Source organism: Mya arenaria, chromosome 17 (assembly GCF_026914265.1).
Source record: "Mya arenaria isolate MELC-2E11 chromosome 17, ASM2691426v1".
Lineage (NCBI taxonomy): Eukaryota > Metazoa > Mollusca > Bivalvia > Myida > Myidae > Mya > Mya arenaria.
Window position 1 is genome coordinate 39,919,977 of NC_069138.1, and position 19,317 is coordinate 39,939,293.

Below are 19,317 nucleotides of genomic sequence, written 5' to 3' on the forward strand. Positions count from 1 at the left end.
CAAACTTGACTTGGAGGTTGAGTCTGGCCAGAAAATGGTCCCTATTGATTTAAGGGGTCATTGGGCCAAAGGTCAAGGTCACAGTGACCTGGAATGGTAAAAGGTTATCCGAGTGATAACTTGACAATGGCTGCACCCAAGGCCCTCAAAGTTGATTTGGAGGTTGAGCCTGGCCAGAAGATTGTCCCTATATATTTTAGGGGTCATTGGGCCAAAGGTCAAGGTCACAGTGACCTTGAATGATAAAAGGTTGTCCAAGTGATAACTCAACAATGACTGCACCCATGGCCCTCAAACTTGACATGGAGGTTGGGCCTGACCAGTAGATGATTTTAGGGGTCAAAGGTCAAGGTCACAGTGACCTTGAAAGCAAACTTGACAATTCTTGGACCTATGGTCATCAAACTTGACATGAAGGTTGGGCCTGCCCAGTAGATGACCCCTATTGACTTTGGGGGTCATCAGGCCAAGGTCAATGTCACAGTAACCTTTAACGCAAAAAAGTTAACAAATCTTCCCCCACTGATTTCTCAACAATGCCTGAACCTATGATCATTAAACTTGACATGGATGTTAAGCCTGACCAGTAGATCACCCTTATTTTTAGGATTCATAGAGCCAAAGGTCAAGGTCACAGTGATCTTGAATGGTAAAAGGTTGTCCGAGTGATAACTCAGCAATGCCTGAACCCATGGCCTTCAAACTTGACTTGGAGTTGCATCTGACTTGTAGATGAACCCTTATGATCTAAGGGGTCATCGGGTCAAAGGTCAAGGTCAAACTTGTCTTGTGATAACTTGACAATGCCTGCACCCATGGCCCTCAAACTTGACATTTAGGTTTCTGGTGACCAGCTGATGACTCTGGATTTTGAGTTCATAGAGTCAAAGGTCATGACGGTCATAACACACTTTATCCTTACACTATACACAAATCAGCTGTCATTTCGGTCCATGCATATTTCATTCAATTGTCCATATAATCCTGACAACATGGCGCTCAGGGGGGCATAATGTTTGACAAACATCTCTTGTTCATCATGGCAAGTAAAATCATGGTTAATATTTTACAGGCATGCACCTGGTGTACAAAGTGCGTGTTTGGTCGATGTATCAGTCGAAGGGACACGTGTAGGGGCCAGATGAAGTGTGAGATAGTTCCAAATACATCCAACTCCTCTGCACTGACACCTGTGACCCCTACATGCCCAGTGAAGCTCTGTATTGCCTCAACGTGCCAACGCTGCAAGGATCAGGGCTGTCTGTGGTCACTGAACATACCTAGAGGTGAGTTTGGCATTCTTACAGTTTAGTATGTCATTCCCAGAATTCCCAGAATTCCCAGACTTTAGTTTGGCATTCTTTCAGTTAAGTATGTCATTCCCAGAATTTCCAGACTTCAGTTTGGCATTCTTTCAGTTTAGTATGTCATTCCCAGAATTTCCAGACTTCAGTTTGGCATTTCTAGAGTAGATTTTTGTATTCCCAGACTTAAGTTTGCCATTCCCAGACTAGTTTGGCAGTATTTATGAATACATGATTTAAAACTTTTATTTTTTTTGGTGCAGTCTTATCTTGATCAAACTTAACTTGTGCTGTAAGAGGAAGGAGAAGGGTTAAACCAAAATATTGCGCGGTTGGGCAGGCGATATATGTTTTTGACAGTTTGGTGTAAAAGGTTTTATGCAAGGTCAAATTCAATATTTTTTTATCCAATTGTTATGAAACTTGGTCAGAATATGTGTGTGCATGAAATCTGGAACATTTATTTTTATGAGTCATCTAAGGTAAAAAACAAGGTCACTTGATCAAATTGTAGGGGGAAAAAGATCCTCTTCAAAAATTCAAAATTGATTTTTATCTAATTGTTCAGGGTCATCTTTGATTCAGGCGATAACTTTGCTGTATGATAAATGACTTAGCTGTTTAATTTCATCGAAGAGAAGTCGATTTCTCCAACTTTTTCTCATGTTCACAATTGTCACACTTTTGCTAGTAAGAGCCATTATCATTAAAGGATGTCATTTATAATTTGCAAAAGCCATACAATTCAGAATTGATTAACCCAGTCTTTACCTTATTATCAGATGTCAACAGGGTTGGGTATAAAAGACTAGCCGGACCGGACCAATTCCAGACCAACGAAAATTTCCGCTGCGGTCCGGAAATCGTTCGGAAGTCTTTAGAAATTCGATTGGGTATAAAAGACTGGCCAGACCATTTCCAAATCATAAAAATAACAACAACAACAATTAACAGCTTATTACATATTAGTATTAAATATTTATTACATAAATTGCATATAATTTTTGATAATGTTTGGATAGACACAGTGGGATCAATATACTCGTTAAAAAGAAACTTAAACAGAGACAGGTGCATCAAAAATAGCTCAATTAATCAGGGACCAATAACAAATCTTCAAAAATAAATGTGCAAGTCAAACAATAATCAATTACACTTTTGACGCAAATAACTTTACTATAATTCACAGAACCACTCCTTAAAATAGTAATAATCGTTTGAATTTGTCTCCTTTTTAGGTTATTATTAAATATGAATAATCATATATTATCTGAAAGCAATGTTTGATCATTTATGTTGTGAAGATGGAACAGACGATATTTATAATTGTTACACAATGTTAAAACGTATTGTTTACAAATTGTATTGAAATTATAAATGCACTTCAAAAACAATACATATTTTCATATTTTTATACACCTTCCAGATCAGCCAGTCTTTTATATCCGACTTTCTTTTCCGGATCGGAAAGGAGATTTCCATTGATGTCCGTTGGTCCGGAATTGGTCCAGTCCGGCCAGTCTTTTATACACAACCGTCAACAGCAACATGCTTGATTTACTGCAGAAACTTAATAGATTATCATGCAGACAGCTTGTTGCGCTTATTTCATTTTAAGAAAATCTTATGAAAAAGTCATTGTCAAATTTGAAAATCAATTGCCACTTTAGTGTTTTTGTCTAAAATGGCGACAATGGCAATCGCCAGCGGAAACCTTGAGTTGTGTACATGAGATTGAAATTGCTATAGAGAAGAAATATTCAACATCATAAATTCAAAACTTTTTATCCATTGTTATGATAAATTACTTTTGTGCATGTTGTCATGAAAAATTATAAATTTCAATAAATCTTCATGACTAAATATTTTACATCACCAATAGTTCACAAATGCTGTAATTTTCTAATAAGGGCTTTTCCAGTTCCCCCCAGGAGGAAGGCAATTATTTTAATGGTAAATGGTTGGGTGTCTTTTTTTCGCTGATTTGAATACCTAAAGGGTAAATTTGCTTCTGTAGGGGGGGTGGCATAATTTAAAAGTGCCTTCCCCCCGAGGTTATATGTTTAAATGGAATAGCCCATATTGTTAATCGAATGATCGCTAAACATAACTTTTTTATCTGGGTCCTGATGACCTCGTATTAATGGTGTTTAAATGTATTACAGAGACCATGAGCACATTCCTACCCTCAAAAGAGTGGACTTGTGTTCTTTCAAAGCGGATGTACCTTGGTTACCATGGCAACCGGACGGAAGTGCTGGGGCAGAAAGATGAGTGCCCGAAACCGTGTTATGAATATGAGTCGTGTGGAGAGTGCCTCAGCTCAATTGGGGGAGAGGGAGGTGCTAGCGAGTGCTTTTGGAGTGAGGGTCTTAATGAGGTGGGCATAGCAGAACTTAGTTGGTGCTGTTATAGAGAACAGTTTTCTTTGAACTGCACTGCAAGAAAGCTTTTATATCCACCCACTTACAATTTATCCATCTTTGCACTAACTAGGTATCCAGGATATCTGGTAGGGTGACAACAAGTTGAAATCAAGTGTCCCTTCCTGAAGTTGGGAGTTCCTTTAACCTCCTGTGCTAAAAATCTGTAAACCAACTTTTTGTTCAACTTTGATTTATTGACTGCTGAACTGTATTGAACATGTGTTTTGGGTTTCTATTTAATTTCCTACTAAACAGTTATGGTGTCCAAAAAGGACACCTGACCTGGAGGTTCTGGTGACTTCCATGAACTGATGTATCGACTGGAGTCAGGGACACCTTTGCACTGATTATGATTTTATGATCTATATTAAATAGTGTTAAATACGGAATGCATTTATAATGCAAATATGCAATTTTTTGTTATATTGCTTAATTCCAGTGTATGCCACCAGCCTACTTGTCCCTCCACTGCCTGGGTGGGGTATGCGGTACAATCCTGCAAGGCCCTCGAGACAAATGTCCCCTGCCCTGTTCCACATATACCAAGTGTGCAGATTGTCGCCAGGCACAGGGGTGTGGATGGTGTGCAGATGGGAGCGAGAATGGACGCGGGGTGTGCCTCCAGGGCACGCTCAGTGGGCCTTTCAATCAGCAGATGTGTAAGAAGAAGAATAATGCCTATCCTGAGAAAAAAACAGGTGAGTTATATTTCATCAGGTCTGTCTTTAGCATTTTTAAATCAGTCTTCGAAATAAAAATTTACTGAGCTGTGTAGTCAGAAAAGCTGCTTTCAAAATATACTTGCCCCAAACCTTTTTAAACTTGCTGGAAAAAAACAACAACAATGTACATGTTTTTCTTTGTTTATTCATGCGGCAGGCTAAGATCCTTATACATAGCATAGACAGATTTTCAAGTCATAATTATGCTTGTATGTTTTTGTTATCAACGTTAGGTAAAAAAATATTGATAAAATGAAAACAAATTGCCTCTTTACCCTGGTAGAAAAAAACATGTGTTTACTCCAGTAAATGACATCTATTATAAACCAGTCAATATATTGCATATAATTTTAGAGACAGCTTCAAGGAAATGTTAGCTTAACTCATATGATTGACAGTTTTCTTTTAATGTGTTTTCTTATTTACTCTGATTTTGTTTATTTTCACTATTTTTCACGTGCCAAATCAAACGTACAGGTTTTAAGGACACAGTCCCTGTGTGACCATGAATTATGCATTTTTGGCAGATAATTGCAGACTGTCCATTTGACAGCGCATTGTTTGTTATTTCATATTTCATTTATTAAACAGGTTTTCTCACAACTGAAATATTTTACACCTATCTACAGACACAGACGTATTTGAGCGTGACCCGCAGTGGGCGTACGCAACATGTCCACCAGAAAATGAATGTCTAAACGGCCACGACAACTGTGATACGGACACAGAGGATTGCAGTGATCGGCTAGTCGGCTTTTTGTGCACATGTAAACGAGGATATAAGAGGGAAGACAAGTAAGTATTGAATCTTACTGTAGATAGTATGTTGTTATTCTTCAAAGAATATGATGAAAATCATCTTTTACGTTCTATTTATCAAATATTCAGTTTTGTCCATAATAGACGAACTTCCAAAATATCTTGAAAATGAAATAATTTCCAACCTGCATTTTCTCACAAAGTTTCCCCTGCATATAATAGATCATAGCGAATCTGGTTTGGGCTTTGATACATACATGTGAAGAATTGACATGTTGAGACTTTACACTTAATGAGACTCGGGATGAAACCATATGTGCAGTGCATACCTGCAGATTTCACAATTATCATGTTTCATTTTATTCTCATTGTTTCCTATTAAACAACACACAAGAAAGCTACTAGCCAGATAGTGTCAATGGAATTTTTTATATTGAAATGTTTAAACCCCTCCTTCACAGGGACGGTGTGAGCGTTTGTAAACCAGTCTGCCACCAGGAGTGCGGTGAAGGTGATTGTGTCCGGCCTGACGAATGTGTGTGCCACTTTGGGTATGTGGGGCGTAACTGTTCCACCAAGTGTGAGTGTAACGGCCACAGCGACTGTGCCAGCGTGGAGGAGAAGAGGAAATGTCTTAACTGTACAGATAACACACAGGTGAGAGAGAGGAAATACCTAGACCACTAGACCAATCTCACCCCTATTGAAAAGGGGGTGCAGTTTTGAGTTTTAACTTCTTTCGTAGGGAGTCGTTTAAACTGTAACAGTACTTGAGGTTTAAAAATACTTAATTGATTTGTCATTCCCTGCAAGTACTTTGACATGGCTCATTTCTATAAATTTAAAGAAGCAGTAACATTTGAATACTTACCAGTAACAGTTTAAAACAATTAGCTCCAGCATGTCATACACAACAAATTGCAATATCAAAAGTGCAAGCCCCTATAATTATGTGAGCGACTAAGAAATGATGACAAAAATGTTGCTTGATAATTTAAAGATTTATGATTACTTGTGAGTCTATTCCATGTTGATGTATTCTACTTGTAGGGTTCCCAGTGTCAGGAGTGCAAGCCCCTGTATGTGGGGGACCCCAGGGATGGTGGACGGTGTACCTCATGTCATGACTTCTGCCATGGTCACTTTGATGTCTGCCTCTATTACCTAGACACTGCACGCTTTGGCCAAGAGATTGACAGACTTCTGAAGAAATATGGGAGTGCCAAGTCTCAGGCTTTTTATGAAGAGGTGAGATGTACAACCTTCTGCAAGAATATTGTTTACATTCTGATGTGGTTTGGTTTCCTTGAACAAGTTAACACTCCAGCGAGCTCCTATTTTGCTGACGGTCCCAACATTTATTTGTTAAGATATTTTGATGTATGGGTAGTCAGTATTTGCTGTTTTTGTGATATAGTGTGTCACTCTGCTCGTGTCCGTAAGGCTTAAATCTGGTGTGTCTCTGCGCAGGATATTTGTTAAATGTTTCACTACTTGGCTTGTCTTTGTAGTTCCAATTGTATTGTTACCTTGATATTTATATTCTTATAGACATTAAAGATATGTTTAAATGGTAATTACCATATCAATTAATAAATAATAACGATATTTATTGCAAGTCTAATACTAATATTTCAAGCTCTGTTTGATTCCCCAGTTTAAGCGTTACCAGCATGCGGGCCCTACAACCCGGAACAGCACCAAGTGTTTAAGTTGCCGTGACAACACAAAAGGCGAGCGATGTGAGAAATGTGAGCCGGGATACTTCCGCAGACCAAACATGAAACCAGATGAACCCTGCATCAAGTATGAGCTCTTGTGGATAACTTGATTAGCACCCATAGGCTATCAGTGATAATTGCCAGGCACCCATATAGGCTTTCAGTGATACTTGCCAGACACCCATATAGGCTTTCAGTGATAATTGCCAGGCACCCATATAGGGTTTCAGTGATACTTGCCAGCACCCATATAGGCTTTCAGTGATACTTGCCAGGCACCCATGCAGGCTTACAGTGATAGTTGCCAGCACCCATGTAGGCTTACAGTGATACTTGACAGCACCCATATAGGCTTTCAGTGATAATTGCCAGGCACCCATATAGGCTTTCAGTGATACTTGCTATACACCCATAAAGGCTTTCAGTGATACTTGCTATACACCCGTATAGGCTTTCAGTGATACTTGCCAGCACCCATGCAGGCTTACAGTGATACTTGCCAGCACCCATATAGGCTTTCAGTGATAATTGCCAGGCACCCATATAGGCTTTCAGTGATACTTGCTATACACCCATAAAGGCTTTCAGTGATACTTGCTATACACCCATATAGGCTTTCAGTGATACTTGCCAGCACCCATGCAGGCTTACAGTGATACTTGCCAGCACCCATATAGGCTTTCAGTGATACTTGCCAGCACCCATGCAGGCTTACAGTGATACTTGCCAGCACCCATGCAGGCTTACAGTGATACTTGCCAGCACCCATGCAGGCTTACAGTGATACTTGCCAGCACCCATATAGGCTTTCAGTGATACTTGCTATACACCCGTATAGGCTTTCAGTGATAGTTGCCACACACCCATGTAGACTTTCAGTGATACTTGCAGTTCTTATGTTTGGTATACATACATTTCTTTGTACACAGTTATCTAGACATGTCCTTACTGTTGTGTTTATTAACAATCCATGATTTCACTTTTTCAATCTTTATCTATTAATATTGATACTTTTCTGCAGTACATGTGTTTCGTAAAATAAAATGAGAAAAAAGGTGATAAATGTACTATTTTATCATTTTAAGAAATCAAAGGCCTTCTTTTCCCACAGCATCCAGGAAATGTACCTGCATGAGACTCTTGTTTACTTCCAGATGCATGTGTAATGGTCACGGGGACAGCTGTGATGCAGACAGCGGCCTGAACTGTGTGTGTAAGAACAACACAGAGACGCGGTGTAGCATTGAACAGGGAAATAGTGACCCCAAATGCCATGAGAAACAGGTATGATATAGCAGTCATGAGATACAGGCACTATTGCACTTATGCGAAACAGGTTATATTGCAGTGTTAAAGTGTAAAACAACTTAAAAATAATTATGAGCAAACAAAGAATAGTTTAAATTCCTTCATAAGTCAATTGTAAATGATATCATTTGATAAAAATTAATAGCTTCAGGCAATACTGGGTCTCATTTGAAGAAAACTGTGAAAACTATGTTGAACTATTGAGGGCTAGATCTAAAATAAACATTATACAAGTGAATTGAAGGCAATGAGTAAAGAAGTTGACTAATCTACTTTCACAGTGTGCTGACTGCAAAGAGTATTTCCTGGGAAAGCCAAAGAGTGGCCACCAGTGTTACCGCACGATGACCGTGAGTCGTGACTACTGTCTCGATCCCAACACGCAGGCTGAGTGTAACAGGATTCCTACAGCCTTGGATCATGGAGGGACGGTCTTTTTCGTTGTTCAGCCAAAATATGTGAATGTGGACATCAGGGTGACCATTGACATCACCTTTGGAGGTCAGTAGATAGTTCATGAGTGCAAACTAAATATAAATTGTTCTCGGTTATCTCAGCTTAATATGTATGGAAGTACTTGTGATGTAAACATTTTATATTTCAGATATATATATAATCAGCTTCTCTCCATGGGTGATCAGTTTCATAATAAGTATGATCAGTTTTAAATTATTGAAAGTCTGAAAAATTCTCATCTACTTTCTTAATTCAATTTTCTGTACATTTCAGGTATCGATGTGTTTTTCTCCCCTCGAGAGGACACATTTGTAGTCCACACTGACAGATACACTGGCAAACACGTAGTTGACCTTGACCCTGGATACAAGACTTACACACGCCGTAAAAGATCTGAAATCGTGGTCACTGAACAAAGTTATGTGCGAGAAGTGGAGGCTAAAACTTTGAACACATTCATTACTGTGCACAGTCCAGAGACAATTCTGGTAATCCGCAATCTGCGAGGAAGGCTTGTGATCACACTGCCAAATGAGAAGTTAAACTTGAAAACTTCCCGGTTTTATATGGTGTTTTTGAGCACTGGGAGTAGTGTAAGGAATGAGACCCTGGGAAATATATACTTCAGACAGGATCAGCCTCATATTGACCTGTTTGTTTTCTTTTCTGTGTTCTTTTCCTGCTTCTTTCTGTTTCTTGCCATGTGTGTTCTTGTGTGGAAATTCAAACAAGGCTGTGACGCTCGTCGTAATCGTCAGCAGCGTGCACAAGAGATGCTTCATATGGCCTCTCGGCCGTTTGCTAAAGTACTTATCCATATAGACCATCCAGTGACTCCATTTAATATATCTCCAAGTTTACGACCACGACCTCCACGTAAGCCAACGGAGCGGACCCCATTCTTAGCCAGTGAGCCAAATATTCCCCTCTCTCAGACAGTGAATACCTCGCGTGATAAGTTTAACATTGTGCCCATAGCAACAGAACCTACAGAGGATGGTATATCAGCAGTGGGTACGATCGTGTTCCAGCTCCCGGGGGGAAACTCCGCCCCCTCTCACCTCTGTCTGGGCTCAGCGCTGATCACTCAGGTCAGCCACATGGGGAAAAACAGGCGTCTTCCTGTCTCTTCTAATTGCTAGCAGAAAAGAACTGGCAGGGATGAACAAAATTAGGATTCGGGAGAAGCTTTTTTCAAGATTGTTTAATAATTCCTTAGCGTGAAATAGCATAAGTTATTTTTAAATTCATGTACAATTTTTCTTATTTTTATCCGAGGCAGTCTTTATTTCGCTGTACTTATTGTAAAGATATACTGGTTCATAAACAGTCTTTGTACCACCGATATTATTCATCGTTATCTTCTTTTGATTTGTGTAAGTTATGTTTTTAAAAAAAGTCATACCATGTCATTATATCAAATTCCATTGTATTAAATCATTGTTGTTATTTCTACATGATCATGCTTTAAAAAGGTCATTACATCATTTATAATGTTGCTTCTCATACAGTGATTCATTTTGAAATCTGCTTGGGTGCATCTGTTCGGACTCAGATATTTCACCACCATGAGTCCTGAGCTAAAATCTGAGAGTCCCAAATATCACTTTGTGCACATATAACTAAAAAACAGTGCATCCCAAGGATTCAAATATTTAAGAATTATGGGTCTTCGGATAAAACAATGTATAGGACTCTGGATGCCCTTCAAAATGAATCATTGCAAATACAGACAGTTAAGTTTAACTGAATGCACTTCAATGCAAGCTTCCTTCTCATTTTAGTTTAGGTATGCTATTATGTAGTAATGTGTAAATGTGGATTGTTGTGAGTAGATATGCCACTTAAGCCTCCAGCCTTAAAGGCACTCAAAGATTTTATTTTGGTAAGACTTCTATAAACTTTATTGAAATTGAAATTTTACATCAAACAGCAACCGACAGATATATTCATTTGAATGGAAATTTGTAAATACAAACCCAAAATAATACAATTTTGAATAGAGTTATAACACTTTATGGCAAATAGAGCATTTCTGTGACAGTTTAAGATGAATATTAACACTGAATAAGATGAATATTAACACTGAAGACAGTATTTTCTGTGACGGTATAAGATGAATATTAACACTGAAGAGAGTATTTTCTGTGACAGTATAAGTTGAATATTAACACTGAAGAGAGTATTTTCTGTGACAGTATAAGATGATACCTCAACACTAAGATCCTCTGTAAGCTTTGACCATGTTTTTGTCATTGGTATGACCATTTTGTTCACAATTTACATGAAGATATATGTTTCCATCTCTAACCCCATAAAGCATAAGAGAGTCCCTGTAAGTGTACATATTCTCTAAGAGTTTAAATTCTATGTTTTAGAAGTCTTATTATTTTATTGATATTTAAAATTTTATGTAAAAAAAAAAATCTTTAACATTACGATAAGCATTTTGTATTTTTTTTTTTTTTTGCCATAGTGAAGATTTTCAAATGTTTATAACTTTTGTATACCTAAGAGCATTTATATATCTCCTGTAGCTTTCAATGTAAGATGGCTGACGGTTGGCTAATGGTTGTCACTGTCAAAATGGTTTTTAAAATAATGTGAGTTTTTCATTCCAAATAACTTCCATATGCAGTTTTTGAATTAGCACGTCCGTCATTGTTTGTATTAAAAGATAATGAAGAGAAGTTAACATTGTCTGTAAGCTCTGAATATCCTTTTAGACACTTATTAGTGCATTTTAGTGCCAAAGTATTGTATGTAAAATTAAAATGAAATATTGTTGAAATGTACATGTAGTTAGTGGTATGATTTTGATGTTTTATTGGTACATGCTTGTGTGCTATTTTATATTGCTTAGTGGCTAATTTGGCTGAAGTACACTCTAGTTATGTTTCAGTGTTATGTGAGCATTCATTTGGAATGACTCTGTATTTAGGATACTAGTTTGTCTTAAAGTTCCTCTTTTAAACACAAAGAAGGCAGAACTTCTGACATATATGGTCTTGACAGTCAAGCATCCCATTTTGCTACTATAATGATGGTGGAAAATAAATCCAGATATTTTATAATCAGAAATTGGAATAAAAAGATTGAATAACTGAAATAGATTTTAATGAAAACCATAACCTTTTCTAGAAATAACAAAGCAAGTACATAAAATGTTTTGTATAACACATGCTCCATAACTTGCAGTGTAGAACAGCGTCATCTGTGATAATTTTATTTTAGCCCTTGATCAAGCACTCGTGATGTGGGCACTTGTACAGTTATGCAACTACTTCCCTAGGTAATAGAGTGTTTGATTTTCACTGTGAAGATGTATGATTATGGATGCCTGATATTTTCTTCCCTCAAAGTATCTTAGGGTTGGTAAGCCCTTTAGATAGCTCTGTTGTCATCATTATCATCGTCCAAGAACATAAACAATGTCATAACTGGTAAAACATTCAATATATTCCACTGAAACTTTATACACCTGTTAACGCTAACAATACGCACATTGTGGTTTAATAATTGTTGAGTTATGCCATAAGTTATCTCATTATGCGATTGTGTTTTTATTTAGCTTATTAAGTGAATTACATGTATGCCAGTGAAGCAATGTTATTTTTAGCTTTTGAGTATATGGTTTATTTTTAACATTACACAATATAAATAAGTTTGCTTTGTACAATATTAATAAACGCTACTAACATCAACTTTCATAAAATATCAAGGTTCTAAGACTTGTGAAAGTGTTGATGTTTTGTTTTGCTCAAGTTTTTGTTTAACTGGCCCATATTTCTTGAATTATGTTCAGTCCCTAATAACAGGATCAAGCTTAACTCACTTTTATTGTTTTGGTATAATTTGTGTTGTATTCTCATTTTGACGAGTTCTAAGCCTTTTAAGGAAATTATCTAAATGATAATCACGATTTACATATATTTTTTTATTATTTAAAATGAAGTTTAAGTAATTAATTTGGCTAAATGAAATAAGAGACCCAAGCTTTTTACTTTTAAGATGTTTAAAGAAATTGGGGCCTGTACCCTGTTTCAGTCAAGGTCTTAGGCTTAAGATCATATTTCTTGGCTTAACCCTGTTAGGGCTTGTCTTTGGAACATTTATGATAAAGATTCTGCCCATAACTCAAAGTACTCATAAGTCGTGTAAGGATTACGATTAAGATATCTTTTTGAAACAGGGGCTGGGTGGTTATATCTTTGTATATTCTTCTATTTCAAACTGTATGACCTCACTGTTTTGTTCTCTTAGTTAGATTCTATAAAACTTGAGTCAAAAATATGAATTGTATGCTGTACTTATTTATTTAATGAATTAAGCTTATTTTTACTAAAATAAGACAATATTATACACCAAATTCTGCACTTTATTATACCAGTACATTTTGCACATGATATTTTTATGTATATGTTTGAATTTTGTCAATGTGTCATTTCATTGTTCTATTCTACTGTGTGTCATGTTCAATGTGTCAATAGTTGTATGATATTTTGAGAAGCTTTTGTATCTAGTTTTTGTACAGTTTGTATATAGAGCCCTTTTTTTTACACATCTTCACTGTACATAATGAATGTGATTTTGTATCATGAATGAATTTTTGCACAGTATCAAATATTAAGCATTACTGTTGTTACGGTTACATGATAGAATGATTGTTTTACATATATTTACATTGTCTTGTACTTTTTATCATTTTCCATAAACTATATAACTGGCATAGTAATGAACAGGTCTTCAAACTTACATGGACTTTATGGGAATTGCCAAATTGAATTAGGGCATTCATGATTGCTTACATGCTCCGGAAATGAATTTCAGTCCTTCAATAAATGACTAATTGTTCATGATTCTAGTATATTAGAACCTTTATGTGTAATGTGCGGGTTTAACTGTTTTTATTGTGTATTTGGATCAGTGTTGGCTTAAAAAAAGAATTACCGGGTTTTCATATAGTGAAACATTGTAATTAGAATGAAATATGTTGTTGTTCGGACGGGAGACGTTTAACTGGCCGTCAAACTCTCCTATGAAACTAAATAACTTCGTTACGGTTGACATATTATGACCACACTTGGTATATATGAAGAGTTTATGGATACCTTTTTTGCGTTTTGGGTCTCTGCAGTCAAGGTCACTGTTACTAAAAAACAACAGTTGTAACTGAATTATCTTCAGTTTTGGTTGACATATTGTGACCAGACTTGGAAGAAAGGTAGAATTTAGGCGTGATCAAACTTGGTATATAGGAAGAGTTTATGGAGACATTTCATGGGATTATGTGTAGGTCAAAGTCACTGTTACTAAAAATAGAAAAACAGTTGAAACTGAATACGCTCAGTTTATGTTGAAATATTGCGAGGAAACTTGGTATAAAGGAAGAGTTTATGGAGATCTTCCATGGTGCAACCAGGTGCAACAAATCAGCTAAGTTATAATTCTAACACCACAGGCTGAGTTTCTTTTGTCAGTCATTGAAAACCTGGAATTGACGCATTGTGGCTTATCTTGTATTATAATTGCATTCTTTGTCAAAATGTACCTCATACCTTGTCTGATTACATCGGTTTTTTACGCCAGTAGAAATCATGCCACCTTATTCTTGGGATAATAACCCATTACGGGACGGCTTGATGTGAACCATTACAGGCAGAAATGGATGTGATAGTGATTTTAAAGCAATCAGTTTTTGTCATCATAGTAGATATGTTTTACACACAAAAAAGGCATATCAATGCATCCACAACCTTACATACACATAAAACCATGGGAATCGCAGTTCTATTATGTAACAAGAAACTGATGTCATATCATCTGTTTCTCTCAGACCCATTTCTGCTTGTCCTGGTTCATGTTATTATTAAGCTCTGTTTGAGTAAAACGTGCTCATTTAATTATTGATCAGTATTACATGATGATTTGTAAATGTATATTGTATGTTATTGGGTGGGAGCCAAACAGTTTTAAGTTCTTCTCTTTTTAATGTCACTTAAAACTGTTTTGTATTCATCTCTGAATGTCAAGGGGTAAGAGTGAAAAGGTTCTATCTGCTAAATTATTAAATGTTACTTAGAACTTTTTCATTTTAAACCCTCAATTAGTGTACATGCCAGTCGAATTTCTTGTGTATATTTATCATTGTGAATGGTTTTGATATATTGGTTATATTTCGGCCAGTTGCTATTATATATCTATTATGTAATTGTTGTTAAACATTTTGAATGAATCTTCGATGTGCGTTTTATGGAACATATATATCACTCACATTTGAAATATTATTAAAATGAGAAAATACTGTGTGTTCTTGTGCTATTTATTGTACATGTTACATTGAAACCAACAATATATGAAAATTATCATCTCTTAGGGGGTAATTGTACAAAATTGTACAACCAGCAAGTAAACTGTCCACTGTCACTATCAACCCACCTGAGCGTAAACTGCCCACTGAGACTGTCCACTTGGCTGTCAATCAGAGTACACGGTTCACTTTGGCTGTCAACCAGAGTACACTGTTCACCTAGGCTGTCAACCAGAGTACACTGTTCACCTACATGTAGGCTGTCAACCAGAGTAAACAGTCCACCTAGGCTGTCAACCAGAGGGTACACTGTCCACCTAGAGTGTCAACCAGAGAGTACACTGTCCACCCAGACTGTCTACCAGAGAGAACACTGTGCACCCAGACTGTCAACCAGAGAGAACACTGTGCACCCAGATTGTCAACCTGGGAGTACACTGTCCACCTAGACTGTCAACCAGAGAGTACACTGTCCACCTAGACTGTCAACCAGAGTACACTGTCCACCCAGACTCTCAACCAGAGAGTACACTGTCCACACAGACTGTCAACCAGAGAGTACACTGTCCACCTAGACTGTCAACCAGAGAGTACACTGTCCAACCAGACTCTCAACCAGAGAGTACACTGTCCACCAAGACTCTCAACCAGAGTAAACTGTCCACCCATACTACCAACCATAGAGTACTCTGTCCACCAAGACTGTCCACCAGAGAGTACACTGTCAACCCAGACTGTCAACCAGGCAGTACACTGCCCACCCAGACTGTCCACCAGAGAGTACACTGTCCACCCAGACTGTCAATCAGAAAGTACACTGTCCACCCAGACTGTCAACCTGAGAATTCACTGTCCACCTAGGCTGTCAACCATAGATTACACTGTCCACCCAGACTGTCAACCAGACAGTACACTGTCCACACAGACTGTCAACCAGACAGTACACAGTTTACCCAGACAGTACACTGTCCACCCAGACTGTCAACCAGACAGTACACTGTCCACACAGACTGTCAACCAGGCAGTACACTGTCCACCCAGACTGTCAACCAGAGTACACTGTCCACCCAGACTGTCAACCAGAGAGTACACTGTCCACCCAGACTGTCAACCAGAGAGTACACTGTCCACCTAGACTGCCAACCAGACAGTACACTGTCCACCCAGACTGTCAACCAGAGAGTACACTGTCCACCCAGACTGTCAATCAGGGTACACTGTCCACCCAGACTTTCAAACAGAGTACACTGTCCACCCAGACTGTCAACCAGAGAGTACACTGTCCATCCAGACTGTCAACCAGACAGTACACTGTCCATCTAGACTGTCAACCAGAGAGTACACTGTCCATCCAGACTGTCAACCAGAGAGTACACTGTCCACCCAGACTATCAGCCAGAGAGTACACTGTCCACCAAGACTCTCAACCAGACAGTACACTGTCCACACAGACTGTCAACCAGAGTGCACTGTCCACCCAGACTGTCAACCAGACTGTACACTGTCCACCCAGACTGTCAACCAGAGTACACTGTCCACCCAGACTGTCAACCAGAGAGTACACTGTCCACCCAGACTGTCAACCAGAGAGTACACTGTCCACCTAGACTGTCAACCAGACAGTACACTGTCCACCCAGACTGTCAAACAGAGAGTACACTTTCCACCCAGACTGTCAACCAGACAGTACACTGTCCACCTAGACTGTCAACCAGAGTACACTGTCCACCCAGACTGTCAACAAGACAGTACACTGTCCACCCAGACTGTCAACTAGAGAGTACACTGTCCATCCAGACTGTCAACCAGACAGTACACCGTCCACCCAGACTGTCAACCAGGCAGTACACTGTCCACCCAGACTGTCAATCAGGGTACAAAGTCCACCCAGACTGTCAACCAGAGTACACTGTCCACCCAGACTGTCAACCAGAGAGTACACTGTCCATCCAGACTGTCAACCAGAGAGTACACTGTCCACCTAGACTGTCAACCAGAGAGTACACTGTCCATCCAGACTGTCAACCAGACAGTACACTGTCCACCCAGACTGTCAACCAGAGAGTACACTGTCCACCCAGACTGTCAACCAGAGACTACACTGTCCACCCAGACTGTCAATCAGGGTACACTGTCCATCCAGACTGTCAACCAGACAGTACACTGTCCACCCAGACTGTCAACCAGACAGTACACTGTCCATCCAGACTGTCAACCAGACAGTACACTGTCCACCCAGACTGTCAACCAGAGAGTACACTGTCCACCAAGACTCTCAACCAGACAGTACACTGTCCACACAGACTGTCAATCAGAGTACACTGTCCACCCAGGCTGTCAACCAGACAGTACACTGTCCACCCAGACTGTCAACCAGAGTACACTGTCCACCCAGACTGTCAACCAGAGAGTACACTGTCCACGCAGAATGTCAACCAGAGAGTACACTGTCCACCCAGACTGTCAACCAGACAGTACACTGTCCACCCAGACTGTCAACCAGAGAGTACACTGTCCACCCAGACTGTCAACCAGACAGTACACTGTCCACCTAGACTGTCAACCAGAGTACACTGTCCATCCAGACTGTCAACCAGACAGTACACTGTCCACCCAGACTGTCAACCAGAGAGTACACTGTCCATCCAGACTGTCAACCAGACAGTACACTGTCCACCCAGACTGTCAACCAGACAGTACACTGTCCATCCAGACTGTCAACCAGACAGTACACTGTCCACCTAGACTGTCAACCAGAGAGTACACTGTCCATCCAGACTGTCAACCAGAGAGTACACTGTCCACCCAGACTATCAACCAGAGAGTACACTGTCCACCCAGACTGTCAACCAGAGTACACTGTCCACCCATACTGCCAACCATAGAGTACTCTGTCCACCAGAGAGTAAACTGTCAACCCAGACTGTCAACCAGGCAGTACACTGCCCACCCAGACTGTCAACCAGAGACTACACTGTCCACCCAGACTGTCAACCAGAGTACACTGTCCACCCAGACTGTCAACCAGAGAGTACACTGTCCATCCAGACTGTCAACCAGACAGTACACTGTCCACCTAGACTGTCAACCAGAGAGTACACTGTCCATCCAGACTGTCAACCAGACAGTACACTGTCCACCCAGACTGTCAACCAGAGAATACACTGTCCATCCAGACTGTCAACCAGACAGTACACTGTCCACCCAGACTGTCAACCAGAGAGTACACTGTCCACCCAGACTGTCAACCAGAGACTACACTGTCCACCCAGACTGTCAACCAGAGAGTACACTGTCCACCCATACTGCCAACCATAGAGTACTCTGTCCACCAAGACTGTCCACCAGAGAGTACACTGTCAACCCAGACTGTCAACCAGGCAGTACACTGCCCACCCAGACTGTCAACCAGAGACTACACTGTCCACCCAGACTGTCAACCAGAGTACACTGTCCACCCATACTGCCAACCATAGAGTACTCTGTCCACCAAGACTGTCCACCAGAGAGTACACTGTCAACCCAGACTGTCAACCAGGCAGTACACTGCCCACCCAGACTGTCAACCAGAGACTACACTGTCCACCCAGACTGTCAACCAGAGTACACTGTCCACCCAGACTGTCAACCAGAGAGTACACTGTCCATCCAGACTGTCAACCAGACAGTACACTGTCCACCTAGACTGTCAACCAGAGAGTACACTGTCCATCCAGACTGTCAACCAGACAGTACACTGTCCACCCAGACTGTCAACCAGAGAGTACACTGTCCATCCAGACTGTCAACCGGACAGTACACTGTCCACCCAGACTGTCAACCAGAGAGTACACTGTCCACCCAGACTGTCAACCAGAGACTACACTGTCCATCCAGACTGTCAACCAGACAGTACACTGTCCACCCAGACTGTCAACCAGACAGTACACTGTCCACAGAGACTGTCAACACTGTCTATCAAGGCTTTATTATACCTTATCAATACCAAAGATTGCTTCTTTAGATTTTATTTCAGTAACAGTGTTCTGTTTTAAACTGATCTTTATAAATACCAGAAAGGTATTTTTTTTTGTCCACACTTTAAAAGCAAAGTGTGAAGACATTTTTATTTAACATAAACCCATGTCTCATGGTTTTGAGAATGACATCAGTGGGAGAGTCTGTGAGACTGTGTGATTAGACTGCTGCGTGTATAGCTGAAGACCGATATTGAATACATCCCCTGTTGTTTCATTCCATCTGCATTGCATCAAAATGAATTTGAAAATTAGTGATTTGGGATTAAATTAGCTCACAATTTGACTGGAATCC

The 19,317-nt window shown here is 39.6% G+C and overlaps 2 protein-coding genes across 2 annotated transcripts in view; both read left to right on the forward strand.

Moving 5' to 3' along the window:
- Nucleotides 1–15,000, forward strand: part of LOC128223834 (multiple epidermal growth factor-like domains protein 8) — a 48,039-nt gene extending 33,039 nt beyond the window's left edge. Inside the window, exons 29-38 of the mRNA XM_052933252.1 lie at nt 1,073–1,286; nt 3,470–3,684; nt 4,170–4,428; nt 5,082–5,247; nt 5,673–5,868; nt 6,262–6,459; nt 6,869–7,017; nt 8,087–8,216; nt 8,522–8,741; nt 8,970–15,000. Coding sequence (XP_052789212.1) covers nt 1,073–1,286; nt 3,470–3,684; nt 4,170–4,428; nt 5,082–5,247; nt 5,673–5,868; nt 6,262–6,459; nt 6,869–7,017; nt 8,087–8,216; nt 8,522–8,741; nt 8,970–9,838 — 2,616 coding nt within the window. The 3' untranslated portion in view covers nt 9,839–15,000. The remainder of the gene's footprint in view (nt 1–1,072; nt 1,287–3,469; nt 3,685–4,169; nt 4,429–5,081; nt 5,248–5,672; nt 5,869–6,261; nt 6,460–6,868; nt 7,018–8,086; nt 8,217–8,521; nt 8,742–8,969) is intronic.
- LOC128223478 (uncharacterized) lies at nt 14,722–19,009 on the forward strand. Its single transcript, XM_052932758.1, has 5 exons — nt 14,722–14,731; nt 15,102–15,212; nt 15,392–15,786; nt 15,900–16,564; nt 16,804–19,009. The coding sequence occupies exons 1-5, from the start codon at nt 14,722–14,724 to the stop codon at nt 19,007–19,009; spliced, it is 3,387 nt and encodes a 1,128-aa protein (XP_052788718.1).
- Nucleotides 19,010–19,317: the final 308 nt, after the last annotated feature.

Coding starts and splice junctions, on each gene's coding strand:
- LOC128223478 (XM_052932758.1), top strand. Junction 15,213..15,391: donor CACTTTGGCTGTCAACCAGA/GTACACTGTTCA, acceptor CTGTGCACCCAG/ACTGTCAACCAGAGAGAACA. Junction 15,787..15,899: donor CCCAGACTGTCCACCAGAGA/GTACACTGTCCA, acceptor CTGTCCACCCAG/ACTGTCAACCAGACAGTACA.